Raw genomic sequence first — 20,677 nt, forward strand, 5'->3', positions numbered from 1 at the left:
AGTAGAAAAAGTAAAAAGAAGCAACATCTCAGATGTACTTAAATTTACAAAGTTTTAAAGGCACAATTTTCCATGAAGTAGGCGGTTATCATCGCTCAGCACACAGCAGAAGCAGGACAGGAAAATCAGGTATTATTCTTCTAAAACTAAGAATCTAAAAGCGCTTAGTGGAGAAGGTTTTAGTTTCACAGCTTGTAGGTGGCGCCTGGTTCCTAAGAGCCGAGATTAATGCGTTTCTGGAGCCACCACGTCCCAGGAAATTCCCGCCTCCACCACTTGGCACGGTTGTGAGGAGGAATGAAATTCAGCGACACCCTGCCTTCTAAACCTTGACTTAATGCCAGGTGCCAGGGGCACCTCAACCTGATCAGAGACACCACAAGACAAATCCCTTCTCCTGCCTCGGGGTTCCGGCCACCTCTGGGGGGCCTGGAGCTGGGGCTCTGCCTGATGCCTCCCAAACAGCCAGGCTCGCAAATGCCTGGAGCAAGGGCCCCACCCCATCTGCCCCCACCCCCAGCCCTCACCCTCAGCTCTGCGGCTTCCGTTTTGTGTTAAATTCTGCTCTCTGCACAGATTACTTCATTAATTAAAGATAAAATAATACAGAACATAAATACATTTTAACAGCTTTCAAAACAAATCAAACACATTGAAGCTTCAAAAATAAAAATTAAAAAAATAAAATAAAAAGAGAGAAGTGTTAATCACAGCCAAACCTTGCTCGGAAGAACCCTAACTGCAAGGAACACCTCAGGTCTAATGGGCGGGTCCCAAGAGGTGCTCCTGCGGACACATCCCCGCCAGGCTGTGGGTGACGGGTGATGACCAGCCTCAGGAACGTCATCCATTGGTCTTGGGGAGTTCTCAGCGCCAAGGGTGGCCAGGACCTTGGAACACGGGCAGCCTGGAGACCCCACACCTCTTCCCTCCTTTTGTCCTTTGTGCTGTGGCTGCTGCTTTGCAGACACTGAGGTGCAAAACCCAGACGCTGGCATCTGCTCGGAAGAGGGACCCAGCGACTGTCCGTCAGAGTCGCAGTCCCCGCAAAAAGAGAGCGAGAAGGGAAGGAGGGCTTTGTCCATGGACAGGAGTTTGGAAGTCTGGAAGCAGAGGGGACTCGTTTACAAAGCCTGGCTTCCCGCGGACCTCAGCAGGCACTTGACGGAGCCGCGGCTCCTCCCCACGTCACACACCTTCTGGAAGCCCTCGGAGGTCTATCTATCTTTGCCGAGATCAAGGTTGTCCTCGGCCGCAGCCCGTCCACGCGGCCGCACCCTCAGGGTCTGGTCAGGGTGGTGTACACAGGCTGCTCCCAGTTACTGGGGGGGCTGTGGGCGGGCGGCACGGAGAGGCCACCGAGCAGGGGCGAGGCGTAGGGTCGGCGGGGCGAGTGGAAGTAGGGGTACTGGTAGAGGCCGGACGGGTAGCCGGGGTATGGGCCATAGTAGTTGGGGGCCTGCAGGTCGGTGTAGTCACACTGTGAGCTGGTGAAGGAGCTGGCGGCCGCGGCGGAGGCAGCCGTGGTGACACTGGCCTGAGCGCTGTAGGAGCCGTAGTCGGTGTGCCCCGGAGAGCCGTGCGACTGGTCGCTGTAGTGGCCGGGGCTCAGCTGCTCCGTCTTGATGTGCGGCCTCGGGGGCCCTGCCTCAGTGGGCGACGCAGAGGCCGATGGGGCTCCCTTGTGGGCCCACACGGGGGACGCCCCGATGCCAGCCGCCCCGGAGTGTGAGTAGGAGGTGCCTCCGTAGGAGCTGGCGGCCGCGGGCTGGCCTGGCTCTGTGGGCAAGGCCGAGTGGCCGTTGAGGGGCAGGTACTGGTCAAACTCGTGGACGTCAAAGGTGTCCATGTTTCCGATGACCTCACTGCTCAGCTCAGAGATGTCCACGTTGCTGAAGTCGATGTTCTGGCGCCCGCTGTCCACCAGGCGGCGGCCTTCCAGCTTCAGCTCCTGCTTGCCCCCGTGGTGCAGGTCAGTCTTGGGGGTGGTGGGGGGGGTGGGCGGCCCATGGGTCTGCCCTGGGGACAGAGCACATTTCAGGGATGAATGCCCCTTCTGTAGGGGGCGGCCAGGCTGGTGACGTGCACACAGGAGGAAAACCAGCCCCGCTAACTGCCACAGGTAGGAATCAACGGCTTTTTGTTCCTGTACATTTCCCAGAAATTCCAGCAAAGCCAGACCTAGACCTCACTCCTCACCGAGGAAATTCCGTTAAGCACTGTTCTAGGGAAAGGCCTGGGGCCAGGGAGGCCCCATCGTGAAGAGCAAGCTGGGGGCGGGGGGAGGAGAGGAAGTGCCCAGCCCCTCGCCCACGGCAACAACACAGTCCACAAAAAACCTGTCTCCCCAGGCCCGTGGCTGTAGCCAGCGTGACTAAGACTGCTCAGCTGGCCAGGATTCCACCCGGGTCAGTCTGATCCTGAAACTGGGCTGCTAACCACCAGGCCGGTGGCATGGGTGAATCCTAGGTCAGAACCAGCAAAAAGGCCAGCGGAGCAGAAACGCTTTCGGGAAGGACAGAAAACACCCAGGTCACAGTGCGCTAGACCAGGGCAAGATATCAGGCCCTCAGTCTCAGAGGGGGCTAAGCAGGCCCCTGTGGGCATCGGAAACAGCTGCCTTTTGGGGCTATGGGGCCTTTTCCCAGGTACCCGGGGAAGGTTTGGTTCTCTTGAGGGTGCCTGCCCTGGGAGTGAGCCCCTGCTCCCACCCCCAGGAGCCCACCTGTGTGGTCACCGTGGTGGTGTGCGTCACCGAGGCCGGCGTCAGTCTTGTAGACAGCACCGCCCGGGTGGTGGCCCAGCTCGGCGCCTGAGTCTGAGTCGCTCTGGCCAGTCTTCACACTCTTCCTCCGGCGTGGCTGGTACTTGTAATCTGGGTGGTCCTTCTTGTGCTGGACCCGCAGCCTCTCTGCCTCCTCCACGAAGGGGCGCTTCTCACTCTCACTCAGCAAGCTGCAGGGCAAAGGGCAGGAGCAAGGTGACGAGGGGGCCGGCACCACCCCAGGTGTTGGCCCGCGCATCAGGTGAGGCGCTGGGTAGGACCAGGGAAGCCCGAGTGCATGCCCGCAGCCTAGTGGGCACCTCGTGGACACCAGGTGCTCCCCTTCTCTGAGGACAGAAGGGATCAAGCCGGGGGTGAGGGCATTAGGTGAGGTCAGAGGAACAAGCCAGAATAAGACCCAAACCTTCTGGCTTCCATCTTCCTCCTCTGACTTCCCCCCTCCCTGAACCTGTCCCCTCCCTTTGGGACTTTCTATGGCAGGTGGGTGAAGAGGCCAGGACCCAGCTGAGAACACACTGTGGACAAAGGGAGGCTTCTGGGAACCAAGCCGGGACTTTGTGGGCAGCTGGGCTTCCCAGACTTCCAGAAACACTGGCAAAACCCAGTGGTCCTCGCTAAGGCTCAGAACACACACCGGCCCCCCATACCCTTCCAGAAGCTCATGTCTGCCTGCAGGACAGGGTCTAGGGATACAGAGGCATGGGGCTGCCATGGGTCCACAGCACCCTGACTGGACAGAGGCTGGAGCACAGAAGACATAAACACAAGCTTTGAGCGCCCACTCATGAGGTGAGGAGCAGGAAACGAGACCAGCACCCTGGATCCAGAGCCGTTCACTTTAAACCCCAGTAGAGAGCGTTTGGTGGGGATGGGCTGTCCCAAGCAGCAACCTTGTCACTGCTGCCCACTGCTTGCCATCCTACTTTCTGCAAAACGGCCAGCCTCATCACACCAAAGTGCACACCAGTGCTGAATACCCCCTCCATCCCCTTCCTTCCCTGGTGAGGGTGCAGAGGTGGCAGAGCATTGGGAGAAGCTGCGGGGAAGGTGCCGAAGGTGCTGGTGGGGCAAACACACACCATTCCATCTGCCTTCTGGACTCCCTCAACAGGGTGGTCGGGGAGTCCTTTCCAAGGAGGGGGCACCTCCAGAGAGTTGTGTTCTGCTTCCAGAAAGAGGCCACTTTCCTCTGGGAGGGACAAGCTTCCAGGCTCTGCGGCCACTCACAGCTGGGGTCCCCAACTCGGCCTGCCATTCACTGCCTAGAGAAGGCTGTTTCTGGGCTCAGGGAATGTGCTAGGGGCTGCACACTGCTCCTGCTGCCCTCTGCGTGCCCAGGCCGTCCTGTACCCCGCGTCCCATCCGTCTGGCCAGATCGGGTTTTTCCACTACGACTCGCCCTGGGAACAGCCACTGGGAGCAGGGCCGAGGCCGGGCGCTGCGCCACCGCCCAGCTCCACGCACCCCAGAACCCGCTCCCCGCCCCGGCCTCGGGACAGTGCACTCACCGCCACAGCTTGCCCAGCGTCTTGCTGAGTTCCGCGTTGTGCAGGTGCGGGTACTGATCCGCCAGCTTGCGGCGCGCTGCTTGCGCCCACACCATGAAGGCGTTCATGGGCCGCTTCACGTGCGGCTTGGCCTTGAGCGCACCGCCGCCGCCGCCTCGCACCGGCATGGGCACCAGGCTCCAGTCGTAGCCCTTGAGCACCTGCGACACGGCGTCGCGGATGCAGGCGGGGAAGCGCTCGTCCGCCGCCTCGGCTGCGTCGCCCCGGCCGCCGCCCCCCGCGCCCGCCGCACGGCCCAGACCCTCGGAACCGGCAGGCGACGGCGGCGCGTCCGAGTCCGAGTCCTCCACGTGCGACATGGAGCTAGCAGTGCCAGATGGGCTGCAGGGCGGCTGGGCGCGGGTCTCGCTCATGTCCAGCATCGGGGCCGCGCGCGAAGAAGCGCGCACCAGGGAGGTGCACCGAGTCCGATGCCCGGCTGCGCTGCAGCCTCTCTGGGACCCGAGGTCGTCGCGCGGTGGCCCGACCCGCGTCCCGCAGCCTCCCAACCCCGGCCCTCTTGCCGCCGCCGCCGCCGCCGCCGCCGCCGCCGCCACCGCCGTCACCGCCGCCGCCACCGCCGCCGCCGGAGCTCAGTCCCCGCTGGGCTACCCGCAACAAGTTTCTTTAATCGGCGGCCACAAGGCTCCGCCCCCCGCCCGGCTCCCCATTGGCCGGCGCGCACCCCACTGCCACTGGAGGCGGAGCTTGGCCGCCCCCGCCCCCTCCCCCCACCTTAAAGAAAGCGCCGCAGTTCCCCCTGCGCCCCCGCCCACCCCGCCTGGCGCCGCACCACGTGGGGCCGGCGCGCCCGGCAGCCGAGGACCGGATCCCGGGCTGTGCAGCACGCCGCGGGCCCCCCTTCCAGGAGGGGCGGGAAGGAAAAAGGGGGCAGAGACGGGTAGAGGTGGGTGCTCCGGGGTGCCCTTTGCCTGCTGGGTCTCTCCGCTGCGCTCCCTCTGCTGGCTCATAGCTGCTCCTGTGCGTCCGGGCCCCGGTCCCGTTACCCAGCCTCGGCCTCCTGCTGCGTAAGGAGGCGGGTCCTCAAGAGCCTCCCCCACAGCTTGCGTTGAGCCCCGATGTCTTGCCCACAGCCCAGAGGCGCCGGGGTCAACTGCTGCCAGCCTGCGGCCCAGGGCGGGGGGTCAGCTCCCAGCCCGCAGGGCCGGCGCGACGTGCAGGAGCCTCCCGCGCGCCAGTCTGCACGCCGCGCACGTCCAGGTAACGGCGCGCCCAGGGACCACGGCTCGGAGCTGGGCGATCCCAGGACCCCGATCCCGTCCGGGCGCGGAAAGTGCGGCGGGGGCGCTGCCGCAGAAGTCGCGGCAGCCGAAGGGGGCGGGAGCGCTGGGCGGGGCCTGGGCTGACCCTAGCTGAGTCCCTAGGGCGGCCCGGCGGATGGCGTGGCCGGACGCGGGGGCCCAGGGCCTTCCGGGCGTGACCCGGGGGTTGGGGGCACTGAGGCCGTCCGGCGGGGCGGTCCTGGGTGGTCTGGCGGAGGCGGAGGCCGCTCCGGGCGCTTGGAGTGGAGGAGGTGGGCGCGCCAGCCAAGGAGAGAAGGGGGCGGGGTGTGCCGCCCTGTTGGGGGCGGCGGGGTCGGAGAGGGGACATTTACCCGGAGCCAAGCGCCGGGCCGCGGCTCCGAGTCCCCGCCCGAGGCCGCCCCCGCCAGTTGGCCGTGGGCCCGGCGGTCCCGGAGGGCGGCTCGGATTCTTTCGCCAAACCCGCCGAGAGGCGACGGCCCGGCCGCCCAGAGCTTCGCCAGACTACCCCCGCTCCCACCCAAGACAGCCAACTCGGAACACGCGCGTCTCCGACCTTGCGACCCGGGTGACCCTAGTCAAGGGCGCCCAGTTCCCCAACCATGCACCTCCTTCCGAGTCATGGATTCCCGGGCGAGTGGCCACGGCAGCCTAAGGAGTAGAAGGGGCGGGTCTGTTAGCAGAAAACACCAAAGCTGAAGAGTCTCCCCTATGTGCTTTTACCAACCCAGGAGCTCCCTCCAAGGCTCTGACCTCGCAGGGAGAGCCTCCTGCCCTCACCCCGCCCCCACACGTAAGACAGGGCTCCAGCCAGTTTCCAACTGAGTGCGCCGTTGCCTGGGCTGTGAACTCCTTAGTTAGGCCTTGGAGACAGTTTCTGCCAGACGTCTAGTGGGCTCTGGGAGATGCCGGGGATGCCCGGGACCCCCGCAGCCTTGCATCTGGAACAGCTGGCACAGGGCCTAAGAGGCAGGGGCCAGCGCCCAGGCTGCCCTGTTCCCCACCACCTTCAGGTGATGGAAGGGCTACCCCACTGGCCCAGGTCAGGGAACCCGACCTCCAATCTTCCAGGAAAGCACCATGAGGAGCCTCGCTGTAAGGCGAAACAGTGTGCTGGGAGGACGCCCTGATACCAGAGGGAGAGCTGGCCTCCAGAGTGGCCTGTCCCTTTGCCTGCCCTCCTGTCATCTGCCTGCCTTTGCAAGGTCACCTGCCAGGAACATCCTTCCCGCTGGTCTGCGGTGGCTTCCCTTCGGAGGTCCTGCCCTCCTCTTGGAGTCCCACCCTGCAGTCGGAGGACGCCAGGGAGGCCCAAGTGAGGGCTTCCCCAGGGGCATCCACCGGACTTCCTGGCCCGTAGGGATCCATGCAAATAAATGCAGGATTGAAGTGGGGGGAAGGAGGTAAGGATGACAGACCTGGCCCAAACTGTCCTGCCTCCAACCCTGTCCTGGGGATCAGATCCCACCCCTCCCTGCACTGGGCATGCCGTTGGGCACCAGGTCTGCATTTCCATGAATAGCTTTGCTTTGCCAGGGAAAATGGAGCACGGTCTGCATTGGGTACACTGGGCAGGGCAGCCTCTCCCCGCTCCCCACTGACCCATGGTGGGGCACCACACAGCTATGTCCCCTAGGACACAATCAGTTGACCACTGGGACCCTTGGAGGAAAAGAGGCTGAGCTAGGAGAGTCCAGTGCCAGATCCAGGTCACAGTGCGTGGCATGTGCAGTCCTAGGCCCCACCCTCAGCTCCACCGGGCTGCAGTGACCACCTCAGGGACTGATGGGGTCCTGGTGGGCAGCTTCTGTCATATATGTGCAGGCCACCATTCCCAGAGGATGGGCAGGCAGATCCCTGCCAGGGCTTGTCTCAGGCTGGCTGCTGACACAGAGGGTGGCACCCAGAAGTGCCCCAAAGCTCCCTCGTGGTCTTGAAGGCTGTAAAATTTGCCCTGTGCTATCTGGCCCCACCCATTAGTGCTGGCCTCGATTCATATCCTCATCTGCTAGGCAGCCCCTGAGGGACACCAGGACGTAGCCTTCAGAGGAGGTGGTGGCCGCAGTTAATTCCTGTGTTTACCAGTACTGATGAAGTGCCTGCTGCGTGCTGGGGCTTTTCTGGGCAACACAGCACAGAACCACACTACACCGTCCTAGCCTAGAAGATGTGGCGTTTGAGGAGGGGGCCAACAGTGAACACACCAAGGGGCTGAGACATTCACCATGGGCAGCAGGGGGGTGGTGGTGGTGCTGTGATCCAGGAAGGCGGCTTTGAGGAGGTGACAAGTTGGGGCCTGATACTTCTGACCAATCGAAGAAAGAGGAAAGAGCATGGCGGGATGGGGAGCATGTGCGAAGGTTCTGTGGCAGCAAAGAGCACAGGTTATCTGAGAACAGAGCGAGGTTGAGGGGTGGCTCTCAGTCCACCCCCGGCTCCCCTCTTCTCTGAGCTCTTCCTTTCTGTCCCCACCCACCCCAGTCCACATGCCTCTACCTTCATCTGTGGGCTCTGCGGTTTCAGGGAGATGATCTGATTGGCCAAGTTTGGACCAGGTACCTGCCCCGGGACTATCAGCCTGGGGCGTGGGAAAGCTGACGTAAGCAAGGTTTCTAGACCCACACCCCTGGCAGAGGCTCCAAAGGGACCTGCAAAGAAGGAGGTGTGGGCTGCCAGGCACCCCCCATGCCTATGAGACCTGGCCAGTGGAGGGCTGGAGAGGGAAACCTCCTCCAGGTGCAGAGACACCCCCCAGCCCATCCACTCGTTGGCTTCTAGGCCGGCTTGGGAAGTCCATGTGAAGGGGCTGCTGAGGGCCAGATCACCACGGAGAAGGACACCTGCCCATCCTCTGCCCGTCCCCTGCCTGGCTCTTCTCTCAGACAGTCAGGGCGGCCATGTGTGTAATTGGTAGAGTCTTTAAGAGAAAGACCTTGGGGGCAGGTCATGTGGGCCCATGAGCCCCAGGCCGATGTGTCCCCTGTGTGTCCGCAGCCCTGGCCTGGGCCTCTTGGCAAGCCAGCCTGAGGCAGCTGGCATTACATCCTGGGAACCCCGGCTCAACCTTGGGGATTAATTGGTACTTTTAATTACTGGCCGGTCTGCAGAACCAAACTTCCAGGCCAAAGATGAAGGGACAGCTCTGAGCAGAGGCCCCATAAAGGCAGCCTCGTCCTGGCCCACCAGGTCTCCAGAGAGAGAAGAGAGGGGGCTCCCAAGGGCGCCAGGGGTCCAGCATCCCCCAGTAACAGACTCTCAGGGCTCTGGGCCAAGCCTTTTGCTGAAACTCCCCTCCCCGACATAGTTGCCAGCTGGTGTGGAAGTTCTGGTTTGGGTGGAAGCCGGCCCCTGGGTTGGGCTAATATCCCCTCAGGAGTTGGCCGTAGCTGTTCCTTGTCCTGTGCAGAGGACACTGGAAGATCACGCCCGGATTCCTCCCCTCTCTGCCTGCAGGGCCAGGGCGTTGGGGGCCAGCCCGTAGCAGGCGCTGGTCCCATGCAGCTTGCTCCTGAGCCCTGTTACTGCTTCCAGCAGACACCTCCTCAGGATGCCTCCCCACCTCCAGGTAGGGAGAACCTGCTCCAGGCTGTCCCTCTGCACCTTTTCATCAGCTCTAAGGCCTCCTGATAAGTAAACCCATACGGCCTGGGGGTGACTGCTGACTGCTGGTGGGACACCCTGCTGTGGCTGTTCTTCTCTGGGGAGGGGGCAGTGCTTAACCCAAGGACCCCAAAGCACATTGTCTGCCCAGTGAGATGTGTGTGCACAGATGTGTCGGAACAGCTGTGGTCTCTGCTCTGGCCTCCACTCACCCCCTCCTGGTAGTGGTCCCCAAGCCTCCGGCTGTGCCCATCCATCTCTCTCTGGCCAGTGGGCTTGGAGCTGACTCCACCAGCAGCCATTAGGTCTCTTTGACTGCGGGAAGAGGGTGATTCTGCAGCCAAAAACGTCTCCAGGCAGGGTCCCGGGGGTAGAGGGAGCACAAAGGGGTCCAGGCCAGGCACCAGCAGCATCTTCCACAGAGCAACTGAGTGCTGAGGCGTTAGCGTTTCGGCATCGGTGTGTGCCTTCCTCTGGACGTCTCCCCCATCAGCCAGTAAATTCCATTCCTTGTCCCTGCAGAAGGGCTCTGCGTGCTACCAGACTCCTGGATCCCTGGACCCCAGCCCCATGCTGGGCCCTCACTCCCCTGGGCCCTGGACTCCACCCTCATGTTGGGCCCTCAGTCTCCTGAACTCCCAGACCCCACTCTCATTCTGGGCCTTTGTCCCCTGGACCCCAGCGATGGGGCCGAGAGAGACTTCCTCAGCCCCCCTGCAGGAGGGGACCCAGGACATTGAAGCTGACTCTCACTTCAGAAAATCAGCTTTCTGAGCCCGAACAGGCTGCCAAGAGCTTTCAGATTTAATGAGGCCTCTTGTCCAAGTTGAACCCCTCAGAGTGTGACTGGGATGGGCCAACATGGCTGGAAGTAGACACGTCACAGAGAAAATCCCTTTCTGAGTAAGGGGCTCCGGCCAGCAGGAACCTGGCCGCCTCTGCCACAATGGAAGGTTCCAGAGACCCACTAGTGTCAAAGGCAAGTTAAAACACACCCTGTCAAAAGATTACCACCCAGGTCTCCCAGGTATTTGTTTTTCTGAACACAGAGTAGGAGGGTTTAATTAAGATGCTCTCAGGCGGGCACATTGGGGTTCTTCTGCAGTGAGGTGGGAGCCGGCCTGCAGGAGCTCAGACATGGGTGTGGCAAAGCTTTGCATCGGGGGGTGTTGGGCTGGGGCAGAGGTGCAGGAAACTCCTGGTCTTCTCTTCGTGGGTCCCTTGGTCCCTCTGGGCCTGGAACGGGGAGCTGGAGGGGCAGCCGCTGGCAAGAGAAAACCCAGCCTCCTCGGCTGCAAACCCCAACGTCTGCTTCCTCTTGGGACATGGCGTGTGTAGAACAGGACTGTCAGCCACCTGCTCCCGAGCCCCAGGACCTGAGGACTTCAAGATATGGGTCAACTTTGCCACTCAAACTGGTGATTCCTACCCAGTCACCTGGTGTTGGTTTGAGAAGGAATGGGCTCCTTGGCCAGGTGCAAGCAGGAGCCTGGCAGGTCATCAGAGGAGGTAGCTGGCACCCCGGGGGCGGGTATATTGGAGCCTCCTGATGGCTGGTGGCCTGCTGTTCCCTCTCCGTTCCCTTGGACAGAGGGGCCCTGAGCTGGCTGTGTGGAGGTGGGTGCTGGAGTGGCCGGGATGAGCCAGCTCTGAAAGCTCTTGATCACGTGACCCCTGTGCGTTATCTGGAAGTACAGTAATGAATTAACCCGAGCGGTTAGAAGCAATTTCTGGCAGCTTTCAACATTTCCTGTGACCACGATGAAATGGAGAGCCCCCAATGGCCGCTGTGCAGGTCCATTAGACTAGATCGGGATGGGGGAAGTAAGCGTTCTGTATCCTATAGCTCATTCTGAAAACACTTTTGGGGCTTCCAGGCCAGACCTGTGTTGGTGCTGGGACAGTGGGTGACGTTCACAGGGGCTCTGCCCTGTAGAAGCTTATGCCGGCAAAGCGTTCCAATAAAGTGTGGAAGGAGGTTTCCCAGCTGGTTTGTGAACTGGGGCTGCACGGTGGTCCCTGCCCCTGCCTCCTGCCTCCTGCCCTTGGGGTGTGGAAAGGGGCAGGAGGGAGTTGTGGTGCTCCCCCGAGAAGGTGCTGGAGTTCTAGAAAGGAGGGCGTCTCCAGGTCATGGGTTCGGATGCCGTTCTCTGTGGCCTCTAGCTTTGGGCAAGTTACGGGGTTACTCTGGGCAGCAGAGTACCTGTCTGTCCCGGGGGCCCCACCAGACCTGCACAAGTTGATGTCCGTAGGATTCTGGGTGTGCTGTAGACAACACCTGATGTGTCCTGCATTTTCTCAGTGACCTCACCATCATGCGAAGCTGGCAGAGTTCTGAGCACGTCTCCCACTGTCAGGCCCACTGGGTGTCCTGTAGGAGAACCCGTAACAGCAATGCCGCCCTCTCTTTCCAGAAATGAATCGTCTGCTTTAATCACGGGGTGAGTCTTAAGAAGGTAAGGCCTGGTGATGGATGGCACTGGGCACAAGCTCCCCCAGCCCAGCCCTCAGCACCCCCCAGGTTTGGGCCAAATCACGGTCTTGGATGCAGGTGCCTTCAGGAGCCAGGCAGGGAGGGGAATGTGGAAGCTGTTGAGGGCGAGGCTATAAGGAGTGGTGCAGCCTGTGGGTGGCCAGAGAGAGGCCCTAATGGCCAGCCAGGGCTCTGCTGCTACCCAGACCTCAGCTGACTGCAGAGGCATAACTGAGCCAGGCTGGATGGGAAGCACTGCCCAGCGACACAACAACTTGTGGCTTTGAGGCTGTTTGTTACATGGCATTATCGTGGTGATTGGTAAATGATACAGTTCTGTGGGCCGAATTCACCTGCAGGCCTCCTGATTGTGACCTCAGCAGTTTTCAAGACTTCTTCCAATTCAGAATATGATTCCGTGAGAAAAACATAACTGTACACTCTTTCCCCCATAGGGCTCTACAACCAGGGAATGTCACTGCACTGGGATTATTTGCTTTCCACTCTGCCTGGCAGTCATGGCTCACCAGCTTGCAGGTCCACACAGGGTCACAACTCCTTCTGGGGATCAGGGGTAGGAGTGCTCGTGGCCTGGAACCGAGGTGTGGGGACAGGAGACGGGCAAGCCAAGCAGAACAGCCGTCCATGAGTCATGGTTCCAGAACAACCAGCAAATGGCCAGCACCTGCTCACCCACCCCCTCCCGCACCTGTCAGCCTCACCAGGGTGTTCTGGCCGCTGGACAGGCAGGGTGGGGCCGGCCCAAACTGACCACCCCTCCAGAAGAAAGTGACAGATGTTAGCACCAGCAGGTCCTGCCCTCCGCATCAACAGATGTCAAGACATGAAAAATTGGGGTAAATGAAGGGTGCACGATTAGATTTGGGCCCAAGCTGGGTTCTTGTGGGTGCCAGAGACAGCTGCAAAGGCACGTCAGGGACAATCACCCTGATGCAGTGGGGGCTGCCAGGCCCGTGTGCCCAGGGACAGCTGGACGAGGTGCTGACATGGGGCTCCTTCCTCTGAAGCCGTCCCGCAGCTGCTGGGAGTGCCGCCAGCTGTGAGCTTGTGCGCCTCGGCTCCAGGGCCGTGCTGGGGGAGCTGCAGGCGGACCCACCTAGGGGTTCCTGGGACACTAGCCCATCTTGAGCTGAGAGCTCCTCTCAGGGGAGCTCCCTTTCTCCCCTCCCCTCCCCTTCTTGGCCCTTTCTGGCTCTGTCCAGGTGGGGCTCAGCTCCAGGTCTCTTGAAACCAGCCCGGAGGGCAGTCAGGCCTCCTCTCAGCACCTCTGGCCTCTCCTGTATCTTGGCTTGTTTTCATATAGTTTTTTCCTTGAAAATGTAGGTTCAGGAGCCTCCCCCAGGCTCCTGGCGTTGGTGAACAGCTGCTTCATAGAGACCCCAGCATGCAGGCGCTGAGCGGTGGGGCGAGAGGAAAGCATCTCGGTGCCCCGACCCAGCACCAGGCCCCGGCCCTCCGGCTTGGGGTTTGCAGAAGAGGTGTGTTTTAGAGTGGGGCATCTTCGCGGGGCACAAGATGTACCCATGTCTGAATATTATTTTAAAACTGTTAGTTGCTCTCTAGCATAGATGAAGATGTAAGTTTAAATGAAGATGTAAGTATAAATGACATGACTTATTCCAACAGGTAAAAGCAATGCCTTTTTAGGTGATTCTGAAACAAGGACCAGAGCAGATTTTTTTTTTAAATTTTGGTGAAATTCACATAGCATAAAATTAAGTTTTTTTAGGTGTACAATTCAGTAGCATTTAGTACATTCACCATGTTGTGCAAGCATCACCTCTATTTAGTTCTACAATATCTTCATCACCCTACAAGGAAACCCTGTCCCTGTTAGCAGTCACTCCTCATCCCCCTCCCCCAGCCCCTGGGAACCACTGATCTAATTTCTGTCTCTGTGGATTTGCTTATTCTGGATGTTTCATATAAATGGAATTGTACAATATGTGGCTTTGTGTGTCTGTCTGGCTTCACTCACTGAATACGTTTTCAAGGTTCATCTATGTTGTAGAATGTATCAATATGACTCTTTTTTATGGCTGAACAATACACCAGTGCACGTTTGATTAAATTCAGGCTGAAACAGGCACGAACTGAGCCACTGGCCAGCCTTTCCATGGCCAGGCCCTGCTCGATGGGGTTCATTCCCGTGAAGGTTCTAGACGCTCAGATGGACTGGACCTCTGCAGTCAGCTCAGAGGAGGACCCTGGAGGAGACATGAGAACATGAGCTCCCGGTGGACCCTCTGATGGCCTCGCCCACCCTGTGCAAACCCGGGGAGGGAGCCCAGAGCCCAGCGAGCTGGAGGCTGGACAAGGGGCCCCTTTCTGCTCTGCACAATGTCCCATTGTGCCCTTCTCAGGGGGGAACAATGCAGCCTCAGCCAGGGGAAGCTGAGGACAAAGGGCCCTTTGTGAAAACTGTCCCCACCTGAAAAGCAGCACCCGGGGTCACACCTGACAGCAGAGCCATCCTTCCTTGCCTCCGTCCCCTGTGCAGCTCCCACATCCAGGTGGGGACCCAGGGAAGCTTGGGCAGGCTTGGGCTGGGGGCCCTGGACTCTCCCCACTCTTCCCAAGTGGCTGTGTGGGCTCATCCCGAACGTGGCACCTGGACAACAGCGGGTATGGAGGGGAGGTGTGGGTTGTGGGTTCCTGTGGAAGGACCTGGAAGCAGGGCACGGCCAGGGCTCCCCGAGGCTTGAGCCCTCAGGATGAGGGCTCAAGGAGCTAGGGGCTCTCCAGGCTACAGAAGATGTTTGCACCCTCCATTGAAAATCTCTTATAGGTCTTAGAGATGGGGTCCGAGGGAGGGTTTTTCATGGAAAAGAAAAGGGAGCTTTTAAAAAAAAATCACACTATAAGGTACACGTAAATGCTATTAATCCAACAATGGGAGGTTGGGGTGGCAGCTGAGGGCTGGAGGGGGGGTTCCGGAATTTCCTGGTCAAGCCTAATTTGGGAGAACCTATGTCCAGAGGCAATCCCTGCCCTCATGGGGCTTACACTACAGGTGAAGATATAATTAAACATGCCAGAAAAACTGATCATTTGACTACACAACTATTGATAATTTACATACCAAAGACTAGGAACAAGACATAAAAACAAACAAACAAAAAACCCAGAACATTTGCAATATACAGACAAGAAGAAGATCTTTCTTGACAAAATTCACCACTCACTTGTCTGGGCTTGTTGTGTGTAGTGCATTTCACATTGCATGACTAGGCGGTTGTCTCTCCCCTGCTAGACTGTGAATTCTTTCAGGATCAAAACTATTTCATATTTACCTTTGAATTCTAGTGGCCAACACAAATGAAAATGGTATAGTCAAAATGAAAACTATACCTCATGGGCTTTAATGTTTTTTTCTTTTAAACTATAAAGTGAGAATGTTGATCTACTTCCACTTTGAAATGGAAAGATATTTTAAGTAGATAAAATCCCAAGCAATATTTAAAAAAGAGGATCTTTAATATGTAAAGAGCTCTAACAAATGAATAAGAAAAAAAACACACCTACCTCAATCATTTCCTTCCAAGTGCCCCACAGTTTACCCAGTAACCCCTAAGGTCCACTCTCTCACACAGCTCTTCCTTCCTCTGAGGAATGCCTACCATTCCACCTGCTTAGAGACACCCCTCCTGTATCCTCAGAATGTAGAGTTGCTTGTGTCCTCACTGGGGTTATGCTTGGGTCATTGGTCAGTAAGCTATTCCTTACTCTGAATCCTCAGCCCACCACTCTCCCCTGTGGCTGGAGGTCCAGTCTTGAGGGCCAATAGGAGCGCTGACCGTCTAAGGGGACTTTGCTGTCCTGTGCAGAGATGTTGTGGGGTTGGTGGGGGGTAAAGGGGAAGAAAGCTGGAGCGTCTGAATTTTAGGGCCCAGCCACTGCATGCACTGTCCCTCACTAGCTGTGTGATCATCACCCCAGCACCCTCCTCAGACAGCAGAGATGGGGAGTTGGGAGGGGACACCTGTGAGGTACTGGTCCACACCCCCCGTTCAGGCAGTGGCAGCCTGGAGCCCTGGGGTGAAGCTGCTGCTCTGGCCTTTCCTCTGCAGGAATGCAAGTCCACACACAGCCAGGGCGTGCAGCAGGAGCGCAGTACCCTCCAGGGTCCTTGGCCGCCCACATCTCAGCTGCCCTGGACGCGGAGAAGGCCTGTGGTCTGATACGTGCTTTCCAACAATCTCTTTCACATTGCATTTCTGCTTCTGAAGTGCCATCCGTCCCTCTCCAGTGTGAGGGTCCAGGAGGGTAGGCGCCTAGGTAGGGGAGTGCACTGGGGGCCTCTGCAACTTTGGCTAATTCAATGAATGAATGAGCGAGTGAATGAATGAGTGAGTGGGTCAAGCCCGCTCCAGGTGGGGCGACGAGCCGTTCTCCACGAACCCACCCCGTTACTCTCACGGCTGCAGCGCCCCGAGCGACCTGCGGGGAGCGCGCGCGGTATCGGGCCAGGTCCTCGCTCCCCGCGCATGGGCGTGGCTGGCCGGAGTTGGTCGGACCTCCAAGAGTGGGCGGCGTCTCTCGGCGTGGGCGGGGCATTTTCAGCGCGCGGCGCTCCTCGCGCATGCGCTCCGACGGCCCGGCGATGGCGGCGCCGGAGGACCCCTTGAGGAAGCGGAAGGCTGGGGTCGTGGGCCCGGCGCCTGAATCTCCGCCAGGGCCGGGGCGCGACCCCGCGGGCTGCCCTGCCCGCCTCCGCGCGGGCACCTTCTGGCTGACCAGGATCGTGCTCCTGAAGGCCCTCGCTTTCGTTTACTGTGAGTTCGCGGGGCCAGGCGCCCCAGTGTGGCCCCTCCGCTCGCGCCCTGCCCCCCACCCTCAGGCCCACCCCCAAGCGGGTTCGCGGCCGAACCTCGGCCCTGCGCCCCCCTCCGTCCTGCAGGTCCGGGGGGCCCCCACGCCGACCCCGCGCTGACCAGGAGCTCGTGAGGCGGCGACTCCCCTTTGCCGCCTACAGGTCCCACGAGCTGCGGCCCCGCCGCCTCCCCGCGGCTCCAAAGCTTTGAGGCCTGAGCAGCAGGTGCGGCCTCACCTGCGGGGTTCTGTGCGAGCCAGGTTTGATCAGGCGGAGAACCGCGCGGTCTGCCCCAGTCTCCCTCTCTCCCTCCCCTCGCCCCAGGCCGCCCCCCAGAACACCGCTGGACACCCGACGCCCCCCGCCCGCGCGCGCGCGGAGTGCACACCCCCCCGACCCCGATCCCCACGCCTGGAGGGGCGCAAACGCCCTGAGCCGAGCATTGGTGCCTGAATCCAAACTGGGTTTCTCAGACAAACGTGGCAGTGCGGGGGCCAGTGGGGTTGGGGCACAGCCTCCGGCTGAGATGGCCTGGGGCCAGTGGGCAGTCGCCCTTCTAGAGGGTTCCGGAGGGCGCTGGTACCCGGCGGGCCGGCCGGGATTGCACGCCGCGGGCACCGGCCGTCCCGGCGTCATTTCTGAGTTTTCATAACATGCGTTCCAAGGGAGTGGAAATGCCACGCTTTGCACAGCGACCGTCATCACACACCGAGCGGGGCGCCGCGGGGACCAGGGCCCGGCGCGCGGTGAGGCTCGGTGTGCGGCGCTGGGGGATTCAGCTACGATTCTCGTGCGCTCTAAGTTACTATAGAAAATACTTCTTGCCAGTATTGCTTTATTCTCCACGGGATTAGTCATTCTAAACGTTTGAGCTGTCACTTAGTAAAAGATGGAGTCAAGACAAAGTTAATCTCCGAGACTTTAACAGACCCTTAAACCGGCGCCATGACAGTAGAAAAACCCCGCTGGCTTAGCTCGCAGAGAGCACAGCTTATAAAAAACTCAGCTTGGCTTTCCAGTGTTAGGGGTTGCCTTTGATCTCCACAGGGATTCTCTGTTCGGTTCAGAAGGAAACCGTTTTGAACCAGTGGGTCAAGAAGATATTTTAAGGCCGGTACTGAGCAAAGAATGATTTGTTTTGGCATATGCATTCCCCCCACCCCCATCTTTTCTCGCTATTTGGGGTAGAGTCAGTGCTTTTCAGCTGCACGAAGGAACCAGTTTACCATCTTCAGGGACGAGGGTCCCTGGCTGAGATGGCTCTGGCAAGTAGGCAGTTGCCCTGTATTGATTTCTTTCTGGAGGGTTCCAGATCTCCTGGGGACTGTGAGCTACCTCAGAGCCCCTTAAGTCCCAGGAATTTCCCACAATGCCACAGGCTGTCCACAGCTTTCACTTGATGTTGAGTGTTACAGTTGCCCTCATGGACTGCTGACCCCACCAGCAGGCTGAATAATGGACCCCTAGCCTATGCTTCCTTCACCCTCTGCACATCTAACAGAGTTCTTAGTGTCATTAGTCTACCTGTCTGTGCGACTCCCTGGGAGCTCCTTGAAGCCAGGGTCGGTGTTTAATACCTCTGTCCTCTGTCTTCTAGGAGCAGCTCCTGCTCCATAAAATTTCCTTGACGTTTTGCAGTCTTTATCATTGCTCTGTGCCACCACAGGATACTTTTCCAACTGTGTCCTCCCTCCTCCCCAGCTCGGCACCCCAGGACCTGGGTGTGACACTCAGGTCAGAGACTGCCCACCCGAGAGGCTCCTGGTTCTCTCTGAGTTGTAGTTGTAATTCCTCAGATCTCGTGTCTTGTTTTGGGGTTTATTCTCTCTCTTTACTGGAGCATATCCCAAAACAACGTTCCAAGAAAAGATACAGAGAAGGTGAACTTTCTGTGTCCTTCCTTGCACACGTAGAAATTGGCCACTTGCCTGGGTCTGTGGCTCTCAGAGCAGTTTTCCTCAGAACTTTGTGGTGTCAAGGGGTCTTTACACAGTCTGACTCCTGCTCTTTTGCAGGTGACTAAAGGGAAACACTTTTATTTCTTCTGCTCACATGCTTGTGACACCAGATGTGGGTTTTTTCTCACAGCGAGTAATCGTCTGATTGTCCAGACACCACGTGAGTGTCCTGCAAGTCAGTTCGTTTTGACCCTAACTGCCCGGCGTCCCCACAGGCTGAGGGCTCAGTCCCACGAGACACCCCCCAACACCGCAGACGCCAGTGAGAAGTCCAGGCCGTCACCTGTGCTTCTGACCAACCATATGTAAATTGGGGTTCCCACGACCCCCTCCTCGGGTTCCATAACTTGCCAGAACAGCTCACAGAACTCAGGGGAACACTTTGCTTATGTTACTGGTTTATCATAAAGGACATGACTCGGGAACAGCCAGATGGGAGAGATGCCCAGGGAAGGTGTGGGAAGGGGTGCAGAGCCCCCACGCCCTCCCAGAGAGCCACCCTCCCAGCACCTCCCTGAACCCCTCCATTTGGGGTTTGTTTGGAGGCTCCATTACACAGGCAGGACTGATTAAATCCCTGGCTGTTGGAGATCAGCTGCGTCTCCAGCCCCTCCCCATCCCGTGAGGTTAGAGGTCAGGAGTGGGGCTGAAATTTCCTCTGGCAATCAGCCCCCATCCTCCAAGAATCACCTCATTGGTATAAACCCAGGTAAGGTTGAAAGGGGCTTGTTATGAATAACAGATGCTCCTCTCACCTCATCACTCAGGAAATCCCTGGGGTTTTAGGAGCTTTGTGCCAGGAACCTGGACGAAGACCAAATAAATATTTCTTATGATATGACAATACCACAGGGACCTTTTTTCCTCTCTGGGAGCTTTTCGGGTCTGCTGCCTTGCCATCCTGGCCCGGGTCCTTGTCATGTGATGGCGTGGCTCTGTGAGCTCCCTTCCTCGTTCCTTTGCAGGGCCCAGGTGAGCTCACTCAGACTTAAGACTCCTGCCCTAGTTCTGGATGAGCTTCTCTGGCCCTGCCCAGTCTGCTGACTCCGGGCCCCTGTCTGTTCAGACCCCCCAGTGGGTCCCAGATGTACCCCGTTGGAGACCACCAATGCACTGAGGCTCCCAGCTCAGACCAGAGCCTGAAGCTAAACGAGGTTCTGTTGCAGAAGAAGGTGAGCTCCTCCCAGGCCTCGGGAATTGTGCCCTCATATGGGACCCGCCGCTGTGATGGCCAGGACCGTCTGAGTGACCATGTGTAGGTGACTGCCGCCATGGTGCTCTCCAGAAGGAACTGCAAGCACTGGAGCGGATGGAGGACTTTTTGACACATCAGCAAAATTATTTATCTCCCCAGTTTCATATGGTACCTTGGAGTCCCTGGGATAATATATCTTTTAAAATCCTACTTCAAAAAGATCTCACAGCTAGTTTCAGCCCAACTCTGATTCCTGGCTTTGCCAGCTTACGGTACTGTCCTTTTGGTTCAGATTTGCTGTGCAGTGTCATGCTTGTGTCTTTCCTTGTTTGCTTTACCTGTAGTAGAGTTTATTAGGTCTTTCTTTCCAGCTGCCAGTCACTGTTACAGCGTCTGAGGTGAACCTAAACTGCACCCTCTAACAGCGGCAGCTTGTCTCACTCATGGTCAAGAGGTCTCACCTGGGGTCTGGTAGCTTAGCCTTGCGGCCAGTCAGCGCCCAGGCCCAGCACTGGCGCAGCCCAGCAGAACCACACGCACCTGCATTTGCTGAACTCTTAGGCGTTCTTTGGAAATTTTGAGGAAGAAAATGGAACCAAAAGAGTACTCGAATCTTGCTTCATTTTCTGTTGTTCTGAGCTTTCAGCGCTTCCAAGATTCATGGGAACTTAGTTCTTCCCTCCAGGCCCCTTGATTGCTAATGAAATGCTCTGCTTGGTTTCACAAGCTTCTCTGTAGAATGCTTCCAGTTTGTTTAAGAAACAAACCTGCCCTACGTCTGAGCTCTCTACAGCACACACCTTTAAAGAAAACCTTTAAAGAAAAAGTACTGGAGGTTATTTTTCTAAGGCCCAGAATTTAGCCACAGTCCATAAAACCACCCATCGGAGAGTGACATTTCGGAGATGATTCTGTTTTAATTTTATAGCACTTTATCTGAAGGGGAGAGAAAACTAAATTTTTTCTTTTTGATTTTTTAAAGAAAATATTTGTGGACATCCTTGATAATGCATATTAGGTGAC

At 58.4% G+C, this 20,677-nt stretch overlaps 2 protein-coding genes across 2 annotated transcripts in view; one reads left to right on the top strand and one right to left on the bottom strand.

The window, feature by feature from the left end:
- Positions 1–1,186: 1,186 nt before the first annotated feature.
- Positions 1,187–4,998, bottom strand: SOX8 (SRY-box transcription factor 8). The gene is made up of 3 exons (XM_022594416.2): positions 4,294–4,998; positions 2,726–2,955; positions 1,187–2,019 (listed from the first exon to the last, which is right to left on the bottom strand). Exons 1-3 carry the CDS (start codon positions 4,713–4,715, stop codon positions 1,280–1,282), a joined length of 1,392 nt encoding a protein of 463 aa, XP_022450124.1. The 5' UTR covers positions 4,716–4,998; the 3' UTR covers positions 1,187–1,279.
- Positions 4,999–6,508: 1,510 nt separating this feature from the next.
- LOC149747436 (uncharacterized) overlaps positions 6,509–20,677 on the top strand; it is a 40,540-nt gene continuing 26,371 nt past the window's right edge. Inside the window, exons 1-5 of the mRNA XM_089895414.1 lie at positions 6,509–6,689; positions 6,800–6,909; positions 9,048–9,159; positions 15,703–15,801; positions 16,116–16,463. Coding sequence (XP_089751540.1) covers positions 6,509–6,689; positions 6,800–6,909; positions 9,048–9,159; positions 15,703–15,801; positions 16,116–16,463 — 850 coding nt within the window. The remainder of the gene's footprint in view (positions 6,690–6,799; positions 6,910–9,047; positions 9,160–15,702; positions 15,802–16,115; positions 16,464–20,677) is intronic.

Source organism: Delphinapterus leucas, chromosome 15 (assembly GCF_059928025.1).
Source record: "Delphinapterus leucas isolate spDelLeu-1000000601 "Yukka" chromosome 15, BTC_Dleu_Yukka2, whole genome shotgun sequence".
Taxonomy (NCBI): Eukaryota; Metazoa; Chordata; class Mammalia; order Artiodactyla; family Monodontidae; genus Delphinapterus; species Delphinapterus leucas.